Source organism: Oppia nitens, unplaced genomic scaffold (assembly GCF_028296485.1).
Source record: "Oppia nitens isolate AA-2021 unplaced genomic scaffold, nextdenovo-longstitch-racon4-pilon3 scaffold1_pilon_pilon_pilon, whole genome shotgun sequence".
Classification (NCBI taxonomy): domain Eukaryota; kingdom Metazoa; phylum Arthropoda; class Arachnida; order Sarcoptiformes; family Oppiidae; genus Oppia; species Oppia nitens.
Genome location: NW_026533199.1, coordinates 34,346 through 58,854, shown reverse-complemented (window position 1 = coordinate 58,854; position 24,509 = coordinate 34,346). Strand labels below are relative to the sequence as shown.

Below are 24,509 nucleotides of genomic sequence, written 5' to 3'. Positions count from 1 at the left end.
GATTCAGACAATTATCAGATCAGACAACCAATGATTTATTGGATAGGCTTTCACTTTTCATCCGTCACTCCTGATTACGTCTTCAGATGTGATGTTTAGTAAACAACAGACAGACAGACAGACAGACAGACTGTCAGAGGAGAGTCAGTTCAGTTCATTCACACCTTTATTATGTGAGTAGTAGTAGTAGTAATCACTTTACTTGATCTACAAAATTAAAATATAGGTTACCATCGATGACGACTAGTCTATAGACTAGTGGATGGTATGTCTGGGACTATCTGTCACATGATATCCAATCACTTCACTTAACTTTCTCTCTCCCATACAATCTGATCCCAAACACAAACAACAAATATGTTTACCAATACATAGAAAACATTCAAAGACGAAGACAAACGAAGAGAGAGAGARAGGAAGACGTCATTTGTGGTGACAACAGACAGAATTACAAGTCTTCTGTTGAAAAGGAAAACAAAATATAAATGTAAATAAATAGCAAAAAACGTGTGTTTTTTATGAATGAATGAAAACAACCACTTCTTCTTCATCTTCTTCATCACCACTGTCTTCACACGTGTTTTTTTACCGACACTTTTAATTGTCCCGAATAATTCAAGGCCAACATCGCCGATGATGGACACCCCCACCGCCATCACCACTACCACCACCAACGGTGACCAAAACAACGGCGTCGATAATGATGATGATAGTCATGACCACCAACACCAACAACAGCAGCAGCCGCTAGACTTTCGGCTGAAGACAATACTGGCACCAATGGTCCGGACGGGAACATTACCGATGAGATTACTAGCCTTAAGATTTGGTGCCGACATAGTCTATACTGAAGAACTGATTGATTATAAACTGTTAAGATGTCGGCGATCGGTAAACACAATGATCGGTACTGTCGACTACATTGATGATAGCGGTTGTATAGTATTCAGGACTTGTCCGCCGAAAGAACGCCACCGACTGGTCCTACAGTTGGGTACTAGCGATGCCCGACGGGCTTTGAGAGCCGCTAAACTAGTGGCCAGAGATGTAGCCGCCATCGATGTCAATATGGGATGTCCTAAAGAATTTTCGATAAAAGGCGGTATGGGTTCGGCACTGTTAGGCCAACCGGACAAAGTCGGCGATATATTGACAACATTGGTCAGCAATTTGCCGGCCAATCTACCCGTGACCTGTAAGATGCGTGTATTGCCATCGCTTGATGATACCATACGATTGGCCAAATTGATTGAGTCGTGCGGTGTACGGGCACTGGCAGTTCACGGCCGTACACAACAGGAACGTCCGAAAGACCGGAACCGCGATAGCTATATCCAGGCCATTGCTCAGTCCATACGGATACCGGTTATAGCCAGCGGTGGTTCGGCGGATATTACCTGCTATGAAGATATCGACCGGTTTCGTAGGCAAACCACGGCCGCATCGGTAATGATTGCCCGATCGGCCCAAAAGAATTGTTCAATATTTCGTCGACCAAAAGCCGATGGCGACGGCGGCGACCTATTGGACATCGAAGAAGTTATCCGTCAATATCTGCGGCTATGTGTCGACTACGACAATCACGTACTGAACATCAAGTATGTCATCCAACAGATGTTGGGTCCGCTCCAAGACTCGGACAGAGGTCGGCAACTGTTGGCCGCCCAGTCGTTACCGACTATATGTCGACTCTGGCATCTGATCGAGTATTATGACGATCATCAACGACACAGTCGTCTTAAACGTGAGTCGATGTCATCCAAGTTGTTGTTCAACAATGAAGACAACAAGTTGTCGACGAAAGTATCGGTAAATAAAAAACTGAAAACATCTGCCGATAATGTTATCATCAGTACTGATGAAGACATGGATCAGACGATTATTATCCACAAAATGGATGTAATATTTATGAGACAATTGTTTGTCGATCAGAATTCACTGCCAAAATCCCGTCTAATGTCTTATACGACCAGTCGATCAATGGATCCGCCCGTCTATCGAACGAAACAATTGGACAAACATTTTCATACAGTGGTCACTGTCGGCGACGGCGGCGACGGTAAACACTATGCCAGCCGTTATCTCGAAAAGAACAAGCGATACGCGGAACAGATGTCCGCATTGGTGGCCATTATTGCACTGAATCTCATCGATGACAACACCGACGACAACGACGACGACGACTACCAAAAGATTATCAATGAATGTCTAGTTTTGTCCAATGATTTCAATAATCGGATTACTGTTGAAATTGATGGCCAATTGTTTTATATAAAAACTTCTTGAAATTTAATGATTTTTTTTTTGGTGATAATTATGTGTTATATTTTTATATATAGAAATATATTTATAATAATAAAAAATATTATAAAATGTTTTTTTTTAAATTAATAGTACGTATGAATAAAAGAATCTCTCAAAAGATTAAACGTAAGTTTAATTTATTATTTAAGAAATTAATAGTATGTTTAGATCAGATTAGGATATATAAAATCATTTATTTCAATAATAGTTTAGTATTACTGAAATAAATCGTATTAATAATAAAATCATATCGTATTACATAAAAATCGTGTTAAGAATAAAATCATATCGTATTACATAAAAATCGTGTTAAGAATAAAATCATATCGTATTACATAAAAATCGTATTAAGAATAAAATCATATCGTATTACATAAAAATCGTATTAAGAATAAAATCATATCATAATTACTAATCGTTTCGTGTTTAGCTTAAACATGTATCAGCAAACGTATCGTGAAACGAATTGTATTGCGTGTAACATATAAAAGGTTACAAATATTGGTGATAACGATTAGTGATACGTTGATCTTAGACGATTGGATCCAATTTTATTGACCAGTCCGACACCATCCAAGTAAACTTTCTTCTTTAACGGCGGTTCATCTGTGTCTTGATACTCGTCGCTGTTATCTTCACTGTTTTTCTCGCTGTCTGTGCCGTTATCTTCGTTTTGAGATTCGTATTCAATGTCGCGGATTTCGTGTTCAACTTCGTATTGGTGTTCTGGTTCCGAATCATCTGCAGTGTATTTGTTTTTCAAAAGTCCTATTGGTGGTGGATGGTTGTTTTTCAATTTATCTTCAAAATTTTTCAATATCTTTTGTTGTTTTACTTTAATAATATCTGACTTTCTAAGAACGGTTTTCCATTTCAACCATTTTTCAGTGATTTCCTTAATCAGCGTACGGGGAGCGTTCACGATCTCTGTAACACTATTTGACTTACGAATGTTATGTCCCGGGTGTCGCCTTTTCCAGTGTTGTTGAATGTTACCCTTACTTTTCAGTTCAATAAATGAGCAATCGTGTACCGATGTTTTCATATTCGTGTCCATAATTTCCAACTTACCGTTACACACGATGTACGTGTTAGGGTCTAAATCTTCATTAGATGTCATATTTAATTTTCGTGTATCCCTTTTCGCACGAAGTTTCGTGTTTGTTTTTTTCGTATTAAACTTGACTTTTCGTGTCACGATCTTATCCAATACGTGTTCATTCATACCTGTAGAGTCGTTTTGTTGCGCAATCTCCTGTACCCCAGAAGCGAGTAACAGTCTATCGTATTGAAATGTGGTGTTGTTTTTCGTATCAATCATTTTTTCGGTAGCCTTATTGACCGCCGCTCGGCCTAACTGTCCCATCTCTTCCATAGATTTTATAAGTTCTTTATTGATTGTCTCAAGTGTTTCGATACATTTGTGTTGACGTTTTGAGTGCTCTATTAGTTCAACGCACATACCTTTATAATAGTTGTCCTCCGCTATTACTTTTGGCTGACCATCGGCGCCGTTTGATTTTCGGGTAGGTCTAGTATAGTCCATAATTGTTAGTATATATATATATATAATGAAGGAGATCCGGACTATTTAGAAATGTATGGGCTGTCTGTCCAGTGGGCTGTAGAACAATGAGTGCCGGAAACGGATATATTGTTTTTTGTTTATGAATAAAAAAACTGTCTCAGTTTTTGCTAAACTAAAACAACAATGACAGCCAATAATTTCAATATAACTACTGTAGTATATTGTATATATGCGCTTAGTATAAAAAAAAAGTCTAATGTTTATGGGGGGCGGGGCGGAGTCTTTATATACGGTATAGTTATGGTACACACCAGACGTTGGCCAACAATTGGTATATATATTGGCGCGACTTACTGTCTAGACCTATTGTTTTATTTCAACCAATAAAAATAAAATAACTACACAGCGAAAAAAAAATTAAATAATGAAATAAAATTCAATTATAATATTACTTTTTATTTTTTTATCATTTTTTTCGCTGTGTAGTTTTTTTTATTCATTTTTTTTTTAATAAAATACAATACGTCCAGACATTAAGTCGCGCCAATATATACCAGTGTTGGCCAACGTCTGGTACACACTAAGCACATATTATATATATATATATATATATATATATATATATATATATTAGGTTTAATCTACAATAACTATGTATTTTTGGTGTTGCGTCTACTGTTGTTTTGGTTTAGCACTAATTGAAACAATTATTACAATCAATACAACAGTATAGTCAACAACACTAGACTTAGCCATAGATGTCTCTCCAACTCAAGCGCTAAGCGGATCAGATGTCCTGGAAATTGGTGGCCATTACTACTGACCACTGAATTTCATCGACACCGACGATGTCGACGACGACCAACAGATTATCAATGAATGTCTAGTTTTTTTTTTGGCCAATGATTTCAATAATCGGATTACTGTTGAAATTGATGGCCAATTGTTTTATATAAAAAAACTTTTTGATATTTAATAATAAATATATTTATTATTTTTTTTTTGGTGATAATTATTTGATATATTTTTATATATAGAAATTTATTTATAATAATAATAAAAATCATTATATAAAAAGTTTTATTAAAGAAATATTTGAATTGTTTAATCATATAAAGTGTATTAATATGGTTAGGTATGTTGTGATGGGGAGTGTAGTATAGAGAGACAGGTAGTTGTCATAATTCATTGCATACTTAATATACTGTAATATTCATTAATACTGTATATTATACAGTAATTTAGTTTTATTTCTAAACTAACTATAAATTGTGAATAATATAATAGTTTCTCCTAAATAACAATAACACGATTTTTATAATTTTTATAAATGTTGAACAAATTTATAATAGTATTATATATTAATGAAATTAATTGACTACTAGTGATGACAGATATGCCGATCCACATACCAATAGTACCACCGATTTCATAGACAAGTGAATAGATATCCATTGATAACTGTTCAGTGATTTGTGGCTCTAATGAGTGTTTGGGTATTAAATTGATTTCAGTATAGTTCAGGAATCCCGTCGTCGACGATATCCCGACTGTTGTTGAACTCATATCCGGTATTATTCGGAAACACCGACTCATTGTTTGTTTCATACATTTTAATTTAAAACTATTATATAAATGAATTATATTGTCATTACTCTGACAATTAGTTATCTCAGTATTTGTTAATAAATTTATTTCATGTAAAGTAAATGGAAAACAACTATTGGTTTTTAAATATTCATTTTCAATACAATTATCAACTTTTTGTTGTTTTTTATTTTCATAAAATATCCGATCAAATGGATTGTCGATTGAATCTAAACACTGATCACTGGCTGTCGTTGTTGTCGGCAATAGTTTGACGGCTTTAGTCGTATAATAAATATTTGTAATATTTTCTTGTTTGATATGAAAAGTCTCTCCATTACCCCAATCATCAAACTGTGTGTTTAATAAGATAATTATATTTTCAAATAATTTAGACTTAATAACTAAGTTTTTTAGTTTATGACTCTTAATAAATGCGAGTGTTTTATGATCTGTTAAATTAAATAACAATTTATCTATTAATTTATAATAAAAATATAATTTTGTCGACGAATTCGTTAATTTGTAAACTTTTAATGATAATTGTCTTTCAGGACAATCCAAATGTGATCCATCAGTAAACCGAAAACGACAATCAATTGCTGGATAAAGTATTTGTCGTAATCGTTGTCTAATAGTCTTATTAAACATAATTATCCCATAATTATTAATATGTTTGTAAATATAATCTAAATCTTTATCGATGTATTCAATAAACAAATCTTTTTCTATTGGATTTATAAATATGATATCAATAGAAATCATTGGTAATCTGATATTGTATTGAAATTTTATTTGTGTTATTGTTTGATATGATTTATAAATTGAAATTATTGACAATAAATGCCAACACATTAACAAAAAACACATCATAAATATAAAAAATTTAATTAGTTGTTTAAAACATCGTTTGTTAATATTGAAATTGATTTTTCTTATTAAACTATTTGTTAACAACTTTTTTAGTGAAATCATTTCAATTATTGATATTATAAATGAATAACAACTGTATCCCCAAAACATACTCATAAGTCCTCCCAATTCACACCAATAAGCTATGGACGACATCAATGGCGAGTGTATTATAATTAGTTTTAATTGTCGTTTTATATAAATTTGAAAATTTTGTTTGGATTTTATCTTAAATACTATAAGTGAAATATCATATGTATAATGATTGCAATCGGGTTTGCATTTTGTGTGTAATTCAGAAATTTTGTGTTTAACAATACAATTGTTAATAGATTTATTAGTTTTTAATTTATTAAAATGTTTATTAATTGATAAAATTGATGATTTATTTTCGATGGGATATTGAGTCCAATAGTAATTATAATTACATTTTCTATACTCTCTATCAGTCATTACATTTAACATGCATTCAGTTCGGGATTTTGGTTGAAGTATTAATCGTCCATCAGTTGATTGTTTGTCGCCATCGATGCTATTGTTATCATAGTTATAGCAATCAGTCTGATAGGGAAACGGTAAGTATTGTTGAAGATTTGTTTCTATACTATAAAAATATCTTTTGTTTTTATTAATACTATCCATGTATTGGAAATGTGTGGGTGTATTACTGGTGGTCAGTGCCATATTTACTGCCGAAACATTTAAAAAATCTATGTTTATAGTACTATATATATTATTAGGAATCATTTTGAAATTAGTAAAATTAGCCTGGTACAATAAAGTTAAACATTGTTTATTTGTATATGTATAACGCAAATAATTTTTGTTATAAAATTTATGACAAAATTTGTTACCATTTATTTCACATTCAAACAATTGTTTAAACATATCATTACTTTCAGATAAATTATTAATCCATTGATCACTAGTAGTAAAACATAGTGTTATCGATGGCATAGCTCTGACATCAAACTCATCATAAGCTTTACTGAAATATAATTCACTGTTTGTTTCGTAACTCAAATATTCAATTGTATGCAAAAGTATTTTATAAATAAATAATATCCACAATAATAGGACAATAATTTTAATTTTCATAATTATATTTTAACTAATATTGAATAAATAAATAAATAATATTTTATCACTTTGAATTACTATTTAAAACTTTTAATTTTAATACTAAAATACTTGTAGTATTAGTTTTTAAAAAATTTATATTTCTTATAAAAATACATTTAAAAAATTGTCACTATTAGTAACTATATGAATAACAACATAATTATATAATCAATAAACATTTAACTAATAAAACTTTTTTTTTTGAACAATAAAATACAATATATAATCATAATAATAATTGTTATTAAACTATTTAAAACATAAATATATATAATTACTAGTTGTCAGTGACTACTAGTATATGAAAAACTATTTAATAATAATGATTAAAATAATAATAAATATAGTCATTATTTTTTTAGTAGTGTCGATAAATATATCTCTAAAAAAATTATGAAAATTAATGCTTAAATTTTGTGTTGAAATAGTTTATTAAAAACACAAATTTAATGATTAATACAATAAATTAATTATATAAAACATTTATTATTATAATAGCAGTTAAATAATAAAAAAATTGTTTATATAATTTATATAATTAGTAGTGTTATAATATTATACTGTTTTTCATTAGTTATATTATTAATACAAATAAATTTATAACTGATATAATTAAATATTTGTATATTTTATAGAAACTTAATTAAAAATATATTTATCTGATTACTACTATTGAAGTATTTTATTTCTTGTAAAAATATGTTATATTAGTTTTTATCGTTTTGTTTAAATAATAATAATAATAATAATAATAATAATAATAATAATACATTTGTACATTTTATTACTGATTAATTGTTGAATTATTACTTAAGCAATTAAGCAGTTTATCTATCAATTCAATTATTGTTAATTAAATTATTTAATATTTATTTATATAATAATAATGTGTGTAGTTTTTTTTAGTTTACGTTAATACTATTGAGAGAGAGAGAGAGAGAGAGAGAGAGAGAGAGAGAGAGAGAGAGAGAGAGAGAGAGAGAGAGAGAGAGAGAGAGAGAGAGAGAGAGAGATTGTAGAAACAAAATAAATAATTTAAATATATTTGATATTAATATTATAATTTCTAAATTAGTTTTTAAGTCTTTATTAAGTTTAATTTAAGAGATTGTACTTAATTTTAGATAATTATTGTTTTAATAAATAATTTTAAATTATACCAAATATATATTTTGATTTAATATTTAATAACCATTTGTTTTATATTAAAAATTTATTATTATTATTATTATTTGGTAATAATTATGTATTATATTTTTTTTTATAAAAATTTATTCTAAAAAAAGAAACAATTTTTATTTTATTGGTACTAATATATCAAAATGTTAGGTATGTGTTGGGATAGGGAGGAGGGACAGTTAGTTTTAATATTTTTTACAGTATTTAATAAATAAATAAATTATTTTGGTTTAATTTTTTTAAAAATATTGTATCATAAATTGTAATATTTTTTAATATATATTATAGAGTAATTTAATTTCTACATTAACTATAAATTGTGAATAATATAAAAGTTTCTCTAAATAACAATAACACGATTTTTATAATTTATATAAATGTTATACAAATTAACAATAGTATTATATATTAATGAAATTAGTTGACTACTAGTGATGACTGATATGCCGATCCACATACCAATAGTACCACCGATTTCATAGACAACTGAATAGATATCCATTGATAACTGTTCAGTGATTTGTGGCTCTAATGTGTGTTTCGGTATTATATTAATCTCAGTATAGTTCAGGAATCCCGTCGTCGACGATAACCCAACTGTTGTTGAACTCATATCCGGTATTAATCGGAAACACCGATTCATTGTTTGTTTTATACATTTTGATTTAAAACTATTATATAAATCAAATATATTGTCATCGCTCTGACAATTARTTATMTCAGAWTTTGTTAATAAATTTATTTCATTTAATATAAATGGAAAACAACTATTRGTTTTTAAATATTCATTTTCRATACAATTTTGAATTTTTTCTAGTTTTTTATTTTCATAAAATATCYGATYAAATGGATTRTCGATTGAATCTAAACACTGATCACTGGCTGTTGTAGTCGSCARTWGTTTGACGGCTTTAGTCGTATAAWAAATATTTGTAATACTATTTTGTTTGATATGAAAAYTATATCCATTACCCCAATCATCAAACTGTGTGTTTAATAAGATAATTGCATTTTCAAATAATTTAKATTTAATAACTAATTTATTTAGTTTATGATTTTTTTCAATAAATTTGATTGTTTTATGATCTGTWRAATTAAATAGSAATCTAAATATTAATTCGTAATGAAATAATAATTTTGTCGATTTTGTCTCTAATCTATAGACATATATAGATAATTGTCTTTCAGGACAATCCAAATACGATCCATCAGTAAACCAAAAACGACAATCAATTAGTGGATAATATATTTGTCGTAATCATTGTCTAGTATTCGTATTAAACATAATTACTCCATAATTATTAATATGTTTGTAAATAAAATATAAATCTTTATCGTTGTAATCAATAGACAAATCTTTTATTATTGGATCTATAAAATTGATTTCAATATCAATCATTGGTATTCTAATATTGTGTTGAAATTTTATTTGTGTTATTGTTTGATATGATTTATAAATTGAATAAATCGACAATAAATGCCAACACATTATTAGAAAACATATAATAAATATAAAAAATTTAATTAGTTGTTTGAAAATATTGAAATTGATTTTTCTTAATAAACTTATTGTTAACAATTTTTTAAGTGAAATCATTTCTATTATTGATATTATAAATGAATAACAACTGTATCCCCAAAACATACTCATAAGTCCTCCCAATTCACACCAATAAGCTATGGCTGATATCAATGGTGAATGTATTACATTTAATTTTAACTGTCGTTTTGTTAAAATCTTTAAACTTTGTTTATATTTATTGTTGGACTTAATGTTAATTACCAAAAGTGAAATATCATACGTATAGTGATTGCAATCGGGTTTGCATTTTGTTTGTAATTCAGAAATTTTGTATTTAACAATACAATTGTTAATAGAATTATTAGTTTTTAATTTAGTTAAATGTCTATTGACTGATAAAATTGATGATTGATTTGTAATGAGATATTGAGTCCAATAGTAAATATTATTACATTTTCTATACTCTCTATCAGTCATTACATTTAACATGCATTCAGTTCGGGATTTTGGTTGAAGTATTAGTCGTCCATCAGTTGATTGTTTTTCGCCATCGATATCATAGTTATGGCAATCAGTCTGATAGGGAAACGGCAGATATTGTTGAAGATTTGTTTCTATATTATAAACATATATATTGTTTTCATAAATACTATCCATATGTTGTTGGAAATGTGTGGGTGTATTACTACAAATCAGTCTTATATTTACTGCCGAAACATTTAAAAAATCTATAGTTATTAAAGTATTAAAACTGTTAATTATTTTAAAATTAGTAAAATTGCCCTGGTACAATAAAGTTAAACATTGTTTATCCATATAGGTATAACGTAGATAATTTTTGTCATGTAATTTATGACAATTTATATTATTATTTAAGTCACATTCAAACAAATGTTTAAACGTATCATTATTTTCTGATAAATTATTAATCCATTGATCACTAGTAAAACACAGTGTTATCGATGGTATAGTTTTTACATCAAACATATCATCAGATTTATTGAAATACAATTCACTGTTTGTCTTGTATTTCAAGTACTCTGTTGAATGTATTATTATTTTATAGATAAATAAAATCCATAATAAACTTATGATAACATTAATTTTCATTATCACATCAACTATTATTATTTTTTTTTGCTTATATAAAATAGTTAATATTATCAATATTTAATAAATTTATTAATTCTCTAATTTAATAACGATTTAAAACTTTTTTTGTAAAAATTTTCTATATTTTTTGTTACTATTCAAATACCTGTTACTAATAGTACATAAAATGTTAAACAAAAAGTTAATATTAGAAATATTTAATAAATTCAATACTAATTCTCTGATTTAATATTTTTGCTAAGATTTAAAATAATAATAATATTTTTGTTTACTATTCAAATACTGTTACTAATAGTGACAAAATATTTAAAAAAAACAAAAACAAATTAATAAATTTCATTTATAAAGTTTACAACAAATTATTCCTGAAAATAGTGCAAATCATATCAGAATTTGTTTTGTCGGTTTGTTTGTCTGAATTTTATTGATTTTATAAAAATGATTTAAGAATCGACTACAAAAATAAGGTTTTAGGAGTTTCAATACAAAAAAATTGAACTAATTTTTAGCAAATAGCAAAAAAATAGCAACAAATAGCATTTTAAAACATATATTTTCAAAAATAGACAAATTATAAAAATTTTTAAATTAATAATATTTTATTATATAGTCTAATAAAATGTCGTAATATATATGCGTTTAAAATTTTTTTTAAAAATCAAATTGAAATCTTAAATTGACTATATATTTTTAGCTTTATTAATGTTATTATGATATTGACTAAGTTGATTAAATTAATTTTAGTTAATTTTAAGAATTGTGTTTTTTTAATATACAAATAATTAAAATATTTATATAATTTAAAAATGCAAATTATAATAATTAATAAATAATTTTATTTTTTTCGAAAAGTTTGTATGGAAATGCTTGTAAGCATTCTCAACTAGTAAATATGATAATATATATTATAATTAATAATAACAACAATAATAACACAAACAAATTGTTAATACAAAAATTTATTAATTTATTTTTTATACATTTAATATAATAAAAACAAATATATTTTTTTATGTAGCTATTGGTTACTAATATATTTTTTTATGTAGCTATTGGTTACAAATATATTGTAATTTATGATAACTTGTTATTTTCATTTTAGTTATTTAGTAATAAAAATAGTTTTTTTTAATTTTGATAAAATAATATACCCGTTATAGTTATAATAATTTGTTTCAAAAGTATAATCATGTAATATATATATATATATATATATAGTCCAGTTTTGCCAATAATTTTAATAATCGAATTACTGTTGAAATTGATAGCCTTTTGTTATATATTAGTTTGAGTTTATTATTATTATAATTATTTGTTAATAACTGTATTATATTTTTTTATAGAAATTTATTATGAAATTAAACAATTTTTATTTTATTTTATTTGTACTAATGTATCAAAATGTTATGTATGTGTGGGGATGGAGAGGAGGGACAGTTAGTTTTAATAATTTTTATAGTATTAATAAATAAATAAATTATTTTAGGTTAATTTTTTTATTATAAATTGTATCATAAACTATAATATAATTTAATATATAGTATACAGTAATTTAATTTTATTTCTACATTAACTATAAATTGTGAATAATATAATAGTTTTTCTTAAATAACAATAACACGATTTTTATAATTTTTATAAATGTTGAACCAATTTATAATAGTATTATATATTAATGAAATTAATTGACTACTAGTGATGACAGATATGCCGATCCACATACCAATAGTACCACCGATTTCATAGACAAGTGAATAGATATCCATTGATAACTGTTCAGTGATTTGTGGCTCTAATGAGTGTTTCGGTATTATATTGATTTCAGTATAGTTCAGGAATCCCGTAGTCGACGACAATCCGACTGTTGTTGAACTCATATCCGGTAGTATTCGGAAACATCTAAACATTATTAGATTAAAACATTTAAAATACAAACTTTTAAATAAATCCAATGGATTTTCATTGCTCTGACAATTAGTTATATCAGTATTTTTAGATAAATCTATTTCATGTAAAGTAAATGGAAAACAACTATTGGTTTTGAAATATTCATTTTCCACACAATTTTGAATTTTTACTAATTTTTTATTTTCATAAACTAAACGATCAAATGGATTGTCGATTGAATCTAAACACTGATCACTGGTTTTTGTCGGCAATAGTTTGACGGCTTTAGTCGTATAAAAAATATTTGTAATAGTATTTAGTTTTATATTGAAATCATTTCCATAACTCCAATCATCAAACATAGTGTTTACTAAAATATTTGAATCTATAATATCATAATATTTAATAACTAATTGTTTTAATTTATGTTTCATTATATAATCGATTGTTTTATTATCTGTTAAATTTGATAACAGATTATATTTGATAATAATATTATAATATAATTTTGTCGATGTTTTCTGTAAATTATAGACTTGAATATAAAGTTTTTTTTCGGGACAATCAATATGTGAGCCATCAGTAAACCTAAACTGACAATCAATTAATGGATTCAATGATTGTCTTAATATGAGTTTATTAGTCGTGTTAAACATTTCCGCATAACTATTGATATGTTTGTAAATATAGTTAAAATCTTTATCGATATCATTGCTAAATAAATTTTGTGAAAATATTTGAATCTAAACACTGATCATTGGTTTGCAATAGTTTGATGGCTTTAGTCGTATAATAAATATTATGAATAGTATTTGGTTTGATATTAAAATATTTTCTATCACTCCAATCATCAAACATAGTATTTAATATAATTTTTGAATCTATAATTTCGTAACATTTAATAACTAATTGTTTTAGTTTATGTTTAATTATATAGCCAATGGTTTTATTTGTTAAATTTGTTAACAAATTAAATTTAATAATAATATTATAGTATAATTCAGTCGATGTTTTCTGTAAATTATAAACTTTTATATAAAGTTTTTTTTCGGGACAATCAATATGTGAGCCATCAGTAAACCTAAACTGACAATCAATTAATGGATTCAATGATTGTCTTAATATGAGTTTATTAGTCGTGTTAAACATTTCCGCATAACTATTGATATGTTTGTAAATATAGTTAAAATCTTTATCGATATCATTGCTAAATAAATTTTGTGAAAATATAGTAAAATCTAATATTTCTACAGAAATCTCTGGTAATCTAATGTTGTGTTCAAATTTTATTTGTGTTATTGTTTGATAAGTTTTATAAATTGAAATTATCGACAATAAATGCCAACACATTAGGATAAAACATATTAGAAATATTAAATAATTAATTAGTTGTTTAATATATTTAAAATACTTATTGATAATATTAAACAAATAAGTTTTTTCTAATCTAGTTTTTGACAATTTTTTCAAAGAAAACATTTCTATTACTGTTATTATTAATGAATAACAACTGTATCCCCAAAACATACTCATAAGTCCTCCCAATTCACACCAATAAGCTATGGCCGACATCGCCGGTGAATGTATTATATTTAATCTTAATTAGATAACAATGGTATTCTTAAATTGTTTGCAAATTTTATTTGTGTTATTGTTTGATATGATTTATAAATTGAAATTATCGACAATAAATGCCAACACATTAGGAAAAAACATATAATAAATATTATATAATTGCTTTGTTTTTTGATATTTTTTAAATATTTTTTTGTTAATTTTGATTTTTCTTTCAAATTTAGTTTTTAACAATTTTTTCAGTGAAAACATTTCTATTACTGATATTATTAATGAATAACAACTGTAACCCCAAAACATACTCATAAGTCCTCCCAATTCACACCAATAAGCTATGGCTGACATCAGTGGTGAATGTATTATATTTAATTTTAAGTGTCGATTAACATTAATATTTTGCTTAAATTTATTGTTGGACTTAATGTTAATTACCAAAAGTGAAATATCATACGTATAATGATTGCAATCGGGTTTGCATTTTGTGTGTAATTCAGAAATTTTTTGTTTAACAATACAATTGCTAATAGAATTATTAGTTTTTAATTTAGTTAAATATCTATTGACTGATAAAATTGATGATTGATTTTGTATGAGATATTGAGTCCAATAGTAATTATAATTACATTTTCTATACTCTCTATCAGTCATTACATTTAACATGCATTCAGTTCGGGATTTTGGTTGAAGTATTAGTCGTCCATCAGTTGATTGTTTGTCGCCATCGATGCTGTTATCATAGTATTGGCAATCAGTCTGATAGGGAAACGGTAGGTATTGTTGAAGATTTGGATGCATCTTAAAATCATATAACTTATTTTCATGAATAGTATCCATGTGTTGGAAATGTGTGGGTGTATTACTACTGGTCAGTGCTATACTAACTGCCGAAACATTGAAAAAAGTCATATCTATTTCGGTATTTAATATTTCGGGAATTATTTTTAAATTTGAAAAATTACCCTGATGCATTTGAGTTAAACACATTTTACCCGTATAGGTATAGCGCAGATAGTTTTTATTATAAAATTTATCACATAATCGCCCATTTAGATCACAATTAAACATATAATCAAACGGATCGTTGATTTTGGATAACAATGTAAGCCATTGATCAGTAAAACACAATGTTATCGATGGCATAGAGTTTATATCAAACAAATTATTTGATTTATTAAAATACAATTCACTGTTTGTCTGATATTTTAAGTACTCTGTTGTATGTAATAGTATTTTATAGATAAATAAAATCCACATAAAACTTATAATAACATTAATCGACATAATTATTCATAAAATATTATATATCTATCAATTTATTAAAATAATTATTAAAAATATTGATCAGAAATAAATTAAAAATTCTAATACATATAATACATAATTTCTAAATTATTAGTTAACAATAATAATTTATTTATTGATATAAACTTTTTAAAAACTTATACCCAATATTAGTGTTTAAATTTTTAGATAAAAACCGAAAAATAAAGTGTTACCAATAGTTACACTAAAAAATTGTTGAATTCATAATAATAAAAACAGTTGAGAATGCTAGAGAGCATTTCAGTACAAACTCCTTAATTTAATAGATATATATTAAAATCTGAATATTTTTTGTTTTTTTTAAATAATTTATGCTATTTTTGTTGTTGTTATTAAGTTTAATAACATATTATTTTTTCGTAATACAAAAATATAACTTAAATTATTTATACAATTATTGAAAAATACATATTATAATAATTAAATAAATAATTATTGTTTATTTTTGCCAAAAGTTTATATGGAAATGTTTTTTTAAAAGCATTCTCAACTAGTTAATAATATATAAAATAATAACATCATTATTATTTAATAATAATAATAATAATAATACAGTATTTGTATTATACAAACACATTATTAATGCAAAAATTAATTAATTATTTATTTATTCATGGAATAGACTTAAAACAAATATTTTTTTAAAGGTAACTATTGGTTACAAATATATCAATATATTGTATATGATATCTTGTTATTTGAATTTTAGTTATTTTATTAATAATAATTTTTAAAATAAATTTTGATAAAATATTTTTTAATTTTTTTAACCCTTTGATCGATAGAAAGGGAAAATACATTTTTTAAAAATAATTATTAAAATAAATAATACCAAAAAACTTTAATATTAAAAATAAATTTTATGAGAATACTGTATAATATAAATATAAACTTAAAATTTAATACAGTTTAACAAAATATTTGTTTTCAAAAAAATAATTATAAAGAACTATAGTATTAATAAATAACATAATTATTTGGTTAAGGTTTAAAAAAATGTTTTTAATTCCTTATGTATTGTAATAAACTATAATATTTTCAAACATAATATACAGTAATTTATTTTTATATATTAATACTTATTAACCAAACTATAAATTGTGAATAATATAATAGTTTCTCTAAAATAATAATTACACGAATTATTAAATTGACTAAATTATTATTATTTATTGTTTGGAGTATATTATATTTTAAATCTATAATAATTTTAATAAAATTATACTCATATTATAAAAATAATTAGTTTAGTTGTTAAATTAATATACTGTATAATACAGAAAAATATAATAAATACTAATTAATAATTTTCAAAGATATATATATAAAGTATACTAAAGTGCAATTAATTAACAAACAATAATTATTTTTTTAGATAATTAATAATGAGATTTTCATATATACTCATAAAAAATTGAGATATAAATAGTTAAAGAAAATTAAAAATTTATAATAAATTAGTTGAGTTGACAACAAATATGACGATTAAAACAATAAAAATACAATTTCAAAAATTAATTATTTGTTTAAAATATTTATTTTGACAATATTTACAAGAAAATGAAAATAATTTTTAAATTTTAAATTAATTTGTTTAATAATACATCAATGATAATTTATATAACTATAACACGATTTTTATAATTTAAATAAATGTTATACAAATTTATAATAGTATTATATATTAATGAAATTAGTTGACTACTAGTGATGACTGATATGCCGATCCACATACCAATAGTACCACCGATTTCATAGACAAGTGAATAGATATCCATTGATAACTGTTCAGTGATTTGTGGCTCTAATGTATGTTTCGGTATTACAGATCTTACCAATTGCTTTAGGTATTGGCAAAAGTATAAAGTGTTCGATATATTTTTCTATATCATATTATTCACCAACTATTCAATAGCATATGTTATGAATTTTATCAAATTATCATTAATAGTTTCAAAGTTATCAGACACTTTATCAAATATGTGAAATTTTATCTTTAAAGATCAATATTTTCAATTCCTGTGGTAAGTCTGACTCATAAAATGAAGATATGCTTCTTCAACTATTACTCTTTTATTCGTAAGTTTTTCGGAATTATTTTCTTAGAGATTAAAATTTAATCGACATTTTTTCAAAGTCACCTCAATTGACAAACCAAAAATTATTAGGTACAAATTGACAAAATTGCTTTTGTACAGCTAATTCTATAAAATATTTTTATAACTGTTATGTGCGTAAAAAGCCTGACTATTACTCCTACTCATGACATATACTAATTTAATTTATGATCAGCAGTTGTTTCCTGAATGAATCGTCTTTACAAGTGGTCATTAATGATATTTGGTCAACTTTTAAGCTTTATTGTTTTTTTCTGAATTAATTTATATTTAAACTGATACTGGTATAAAAAACTTTATTATCTTGTGAGTTAACTTTGATAAGTTTAAGAAACAATATTTGTTTTTTTTGTTTATAATTTTAAGAAAAAAATAACGTCCCAAAATTTTGCATATTTAGTATACAAAATATTCAACGACAAGACCTTTTTTAATTACAATAACTTTGAAACTATTAATGATAATTTGATAAAATTCATAACATATGTTATTGAATAGTTGGTTAATAATACAATATAAAAAAATAAATCAAATTCTTTATACTTTTGCCAATACCTAAAGCATTTGGTAAGATCTGTATATTAATCTCAGTATAGTTCAGGAATCCCGTCGTCGACGACAACCCGACTGTTGTTGAACTCATATCCGGTAGTATTCGGAAACACCGAACCATTGATTGTTTCAAACAATTTAGAAAAAAACTATTAAACAAATCAATTGGATTTTCATTGCTCTGACAATTAGTTATACCAGTATTTGTTGATAAATCTATTTCATGTAAAGTAAATGGAAAACAACTATTAGTTTTGAAATATTCATTTTCAATACAATTTTGAATTTTTTCTTGTTTTTTATTTTCATAAACTAAACCACCAAATGGTTTGTCCATTGAATCTAAACACTGATCATTGGTTTGCAATAGTTTGATGGCTTTAGTCGTATAATAAATATTATTAATAGTATTTGGTTTGATATTAAAATATTTTCTATCACTCCAATCATCAAACATAGTATTTAATATAATTTTTGAATCTATAATTTCGTAACATTTAATAACTAATTGTTTTAGTTTATGTTTAATTATATAGCCAATGGTTTTATTTGTTAAATTTGTTAACAAATTAAATTTAATAATAATATTATAGTATAATTCAGTCGATGTTTTCTGTAAATTATAAACTTTTATATAAAGTTTTTTTTCCGGACAATCAATATATGAACCATCAATAAACCTAAACTGACAATCAATTAATGGATTCAATGATTGTCTTAATAGGAGTTTATTAGACGTGTTAAACATTTCCGCATAACTATTGATATGTTTGTAAATATAGTTAAAATTTTTATCGATATCATTGCTAAATAAATTTTGAGAAAATATCGGTAAATCTAAAATTTCTACAGAAATTTCTGGTATTCTAATATTGTTTGCAAATTTTATTTGTGTTATTGTTTGATAAGTTTTATAAATTGAAATTATCGACAATAAATGCCAACACATTAGGATAAAACATATTAGAAATATTAAATAATTAATTAGTTGTTTAATATATTTAAAATACTTATTGATAATATTAAACAAATAAGTTTTTTCTAATCTAGTTTTTGATAATTTTTTCAAAGAAAACATTTCTATTACTGTTATTATTAATGAATAACAACTGTATCCCCAAAACATACTCATAAGTCCTCCCAATTCACACCAATAAGCTATGGCCGACATCGCCGGTGAATGTATTATATTTAATCTTAAGTGTCGATTAATATAAATTATAAAACTTTGTTTAATATTATTTCTTAAGTCATTGTTAACTATCACATAAAATATATCATACGTATAATGATTGCAATCGGGTTTGCATTTTGCGTGCAATTCAGACATTTTGTAATTAACAATACAATTGTTGGTAAAATTTTTATTATTTAATTTAGTTAAATGTCTATTGACTGATAAAATTGATGATTTATTTTCAATGAGATATTGAGTCCAATAGTAATTATAATTACATTTTCTATACTCTCTATCAGTCATTACATTTAACATGCATTCAGTTCGGGATTTTGGTTGAAGTATTAGTCGTCCATCAGTTGATTGTTTTTCGTCATCACTGATATCATAGTATTGGCAATCAGTCTGATAGGGAAACGGTAGGTATTGTTGAAGATTTGTTTCTATAGTATATAAATATCTGTTGTTTTCACTTATAGTATCCATGTGTTGGAAATGTGTGGGCGTATTACTACTGGTCAGTGCTATACTAACTGCCGAAACATTGAAAACATTTATATTTATTTTGGTATTTAATATTTTGGGAATTATTTTGAAATTTGTAAAATTACCCTGGTACATTAGAGTAAAACATTGTTTACCCGTATAGGTATAGCGCAGATAGTTTTTATCATAAAGTTTATGAAATAATATGTTATTTATTGAACATTTAAACAAATTGTCAAACATATCATTACTTTCAGATAACAATTTTATCCATTGTTTAGTAGTAAAACATAGTGTTATCGATGGCATTGATTTCACATCAAAAACATCATCAGATTTATTGAAATACAATTCATTGTTTGTCTGGTATTTCAAGTACTCTGTTGTATGCAATAGTATTTTATAGTTAAATAAAATCCATAATAAACGAATAAAAACATTAATTGCCATAATTTTATACTATATTAGTTAAATAAAATTATCAATTTGTTTAAAACAAATTACAATAATAATTAATTACAATATTAAAATTACAATATTAATCTGAAATATTTTTTAAATAAAAATTATAAGTTTATAATAAATAGTTTATATGAAAATTTAAACATTTTATAAAAATATCTGTATATTTATATTATTTAGAAATATTTTTGATTAAACCAAAATAAAGTGTTACCAATAGTTACAAATAAAATAATTATTTATAATTCATAATAAAAACATTATATTTTATTCAACATTTACTATTTAATATATTTGTAAATTGATTTTTAATTTTTTATTATATATGATATAAATTTTTATATAAAACTCTATTATTTTACTTAATTTTATTATTATTATTCTTAAAATAACAACTTTTTTGAGATTCATATTTCCATTAGTATACAAATATAATTATATCATGAATACAATCAAAACATTGTTTGCAATGATATATTTATATATCCATTATATTATTTTTTAATAATATACTGTATTTTAAAATTTTGTTTACAATATATTGATGTATTTAATCAAAATTTTTTATTAATTTATTTTATTATTTTTTTAAACTAATAAACTATTTGTTTTATAATAATATTATTATTATAATAAACTTTATAATTCAAATTGTTTAGTAAAAACTAATATTATTATTATTAATAATATTAATATATTAATTAAAATATTTTATAGAAATAATTTTTTATAATAATAATTTAGATATTTAAAATTCAATATACAGTATTATAATTTAATATTAAAGTTATGGTATTAATATTAATAAAATTGATTTTTATTTCTAATTTAAATATATTTTTAATGAATTTTATATTTGGGTCACACTATATATTCATTATAATTATTTAATTAAATATTAAATAATACATAGGATTTTTTTCTTGAAAATTAATTATTGTTTTGAAATAATCTATATTATGTGAATATAAATTTTTTGTTATTGTATTAAATTATTTATTAATAAAAACACATTAAAGCAATGAATTCAAATAATTGATTTTTTGAATTAAATTATTTTTTTTGATGAATTTTTTCAGTTGTCTCACTATACTGTCTCATAAAATAATAAATTATATATATATATAATATAAGCATTTAAGTTATTATTGTTTAGTTTATAATTTATTAGTTATAGTGTATATATCATTATTAGTTGACAAAACAAATTAATTTTATTACAATTATTATTATTTATTTTTTTTGAATAAAAGATATCAGATATATATTATTATTAACAATGAATAAGTTAACCAACAAATTGATTGAATTGTTAACCGGTTTTAGGGACGACCAGCACATTGAGGGCAAAGTGTTGGGCATTGAATTGTTTCAGAAATATATTAGTAGTAAAACACTATTAGTAGCAAACAATACTGATGACTATTTTATGGGCAGATTTAGCCAAAAACGTCGTTTTGTTGCTTACATACAAATTATTAATATATGGATTTATGCGATCAGATTTTTAGTATTATTTCTAACCAAAGACCCGAGACTGGATTTTCTATTAGTAAATCCAATGTTTCTAATGAATAAAAAACATATTTGGGAATTGGTTGTAATATTGATTGCTGTATTTATGGCTTGTCTAGGTAGGATTATAAATATATATATATCTTATATAAAGCAGGCTATATGGTTGTATTTATATTATTATTATTATTATTTTAATTGTATTTTAAACGACAATTTTTTGTTGTTGTTGATAAAAATATTTATATCCAGAGAATGGGTAAGTAATATGAATAAAATTCCCAAAAAAAAAATTCCTACTATTTTCCATGTAATTGGCAAGAAATTTCCGGGGAAAAATGGGTATATATATACACATCACATATATATATATATATATACATCACATATATAAGTTATACACACATCACATATATTGATATATAAACTAGTTTAAGTAAACTAATTTAACTAGCTAACTATTTAAATTTTATATACATCAATTTACATTATATATATACCGGTATATTCATAATAAATATATTTAATAATATATAAATTTTAAATATATAAATTTATCTATTTATTAAAATATATCAGGTACACATATGTTATACCTAGAAAAAAATGGTACTGGTAGATTTTATCAATTATTTTATAGACTCGAATGGCAATCAAGATTACAATTATATGGCAAACAATTTGATCGATTCAATAGAAACTGTTTGTTTTGTACAAAATATTCAATAATTGCCAGCGAACTACTCACTTACGGTACAATCGTAACCCTATTATTATTGTCGACATTAATGCTAATTGTAGCCTACGATCAATGTTATAAATCAATGATAATCATATTGATAGTACCGATAGTATCGGCAGCGCAAACTGGATCAGCACTATTGCTCAATGCTCTCTACTATGTCTATATAGTTTCACTGTATTTGACATCAAGATTTGATCAAGTTAATATGAAAATCATCAAAAATGATAAAAGTATTATTATGATTATATTAAAATTTATTTTTTTTAAATAACTATATTGTACCAGTTTATACCACTTAAAAAGTTAAAATTTTAGTAATATTATTTAAATGATTTAGCAAGGTACTTTTTTTATATATAAATTACCAAATATTAGCTAACTGTATACTACTGTAAGTTACCTTGCTTAGTTAACTGTTTACACGATATATTATTACTAAAATTTTTAAAACTTTTAATTGGCATTATATATGTATATAAAATTATTTTATAATTTATTTTTTTTAATTTACTATTAAATTCAAAAATTAAATAATAATTTTTTTGGTTTTGTTTTTTTTTTTTTTTTTTGAAGGACTAAACATCAATCTAAACGAAATACTTGTTGAATACAATAGTTGTGTAGAACTGGTAGCCGAAACCAATACCTGGATAAGTGATATCCTATTTATTTATTATTATATATTTATACCCGGCTTTGATTTTGGACTAATTTTTATCATTTACGAGCCGTTAATTATTTGGAAAATTTTACTATCATTACTATTAGCTGCTATTGTTGTCAACATGTTTTATGTCAATCATTTGTTGTGTGCGATCGGTATATCTGCCCATAAATCCTATGTCCCGTTAAGTGGACAGTTGGCACGCAATCACCGGGTGCTGTCGCTTAGGCAGCGCATGAAATTGGGTCGACTCTGTGAACTACTAAGCGGTCCATTGATTGGCATTTATTGTTTAAATTTATTTCCGTTTACTAACTATGAGTTTTATTTATTAATTGCTAACTGTTTTTGTCAGTTTACATTGTTTATCAGTTTTGTTATATAGTATACTGTAATAATTATTAGTAAAAAAATACATTCAAATATATTTAAAGTATTATTTTTTTATAATGTTGATTTAATTCTAGATTTAATTTTAGTTTATTTTTTATTAGGGTTAATAGATTTTTTTTATTATTACAAGAATTGCATTTATTTCAAATTATATGAAAAAATATTTTATTATAATATAATTTATTTAATTAACTTGTAGAAAATTGATTTAAAAAAAGTCTAATAATTTATTATACAATCAATACTAAGTACTACCTTGGTCCCAGCTTCAAATACAATAGTTAAAATTAAAATTACATTAAAATAACTTAAAAATTTTTAAAATTTTTATTAAATACAAACGTAT

At 24.3% G+C, this 24,509-nt stretch overlaps 1 protein-coding gene across 1 annotated transcript; it reads left to right on the top strand.

Moving 5' to 3' along the window:
- The first annotated feature begins 509 nt into the window (after window positions 1-509).
- Window positions 510-2,407, top strand: LOC128952504 (tRNA-dihydrouridine(20) synthase [NAD(P)+]-like). The gene is made up of 2 exons (XM_054297911.1): window positions 510-2,264; window positions 2,395-2,407. The coding sequence occupies exons 1-2, from the start codon at window positions 523-525 to the stop codon at window positions 2,405-2,407; spliced, it is 1,755 nt and encodes a 584-aa protein (XP_054153886.1). The 5' UTR covers window positions 510-522.
- The last annotated feature ends 22,102 nt before the right edge of the window (window positions 2,408-24,509 follow it).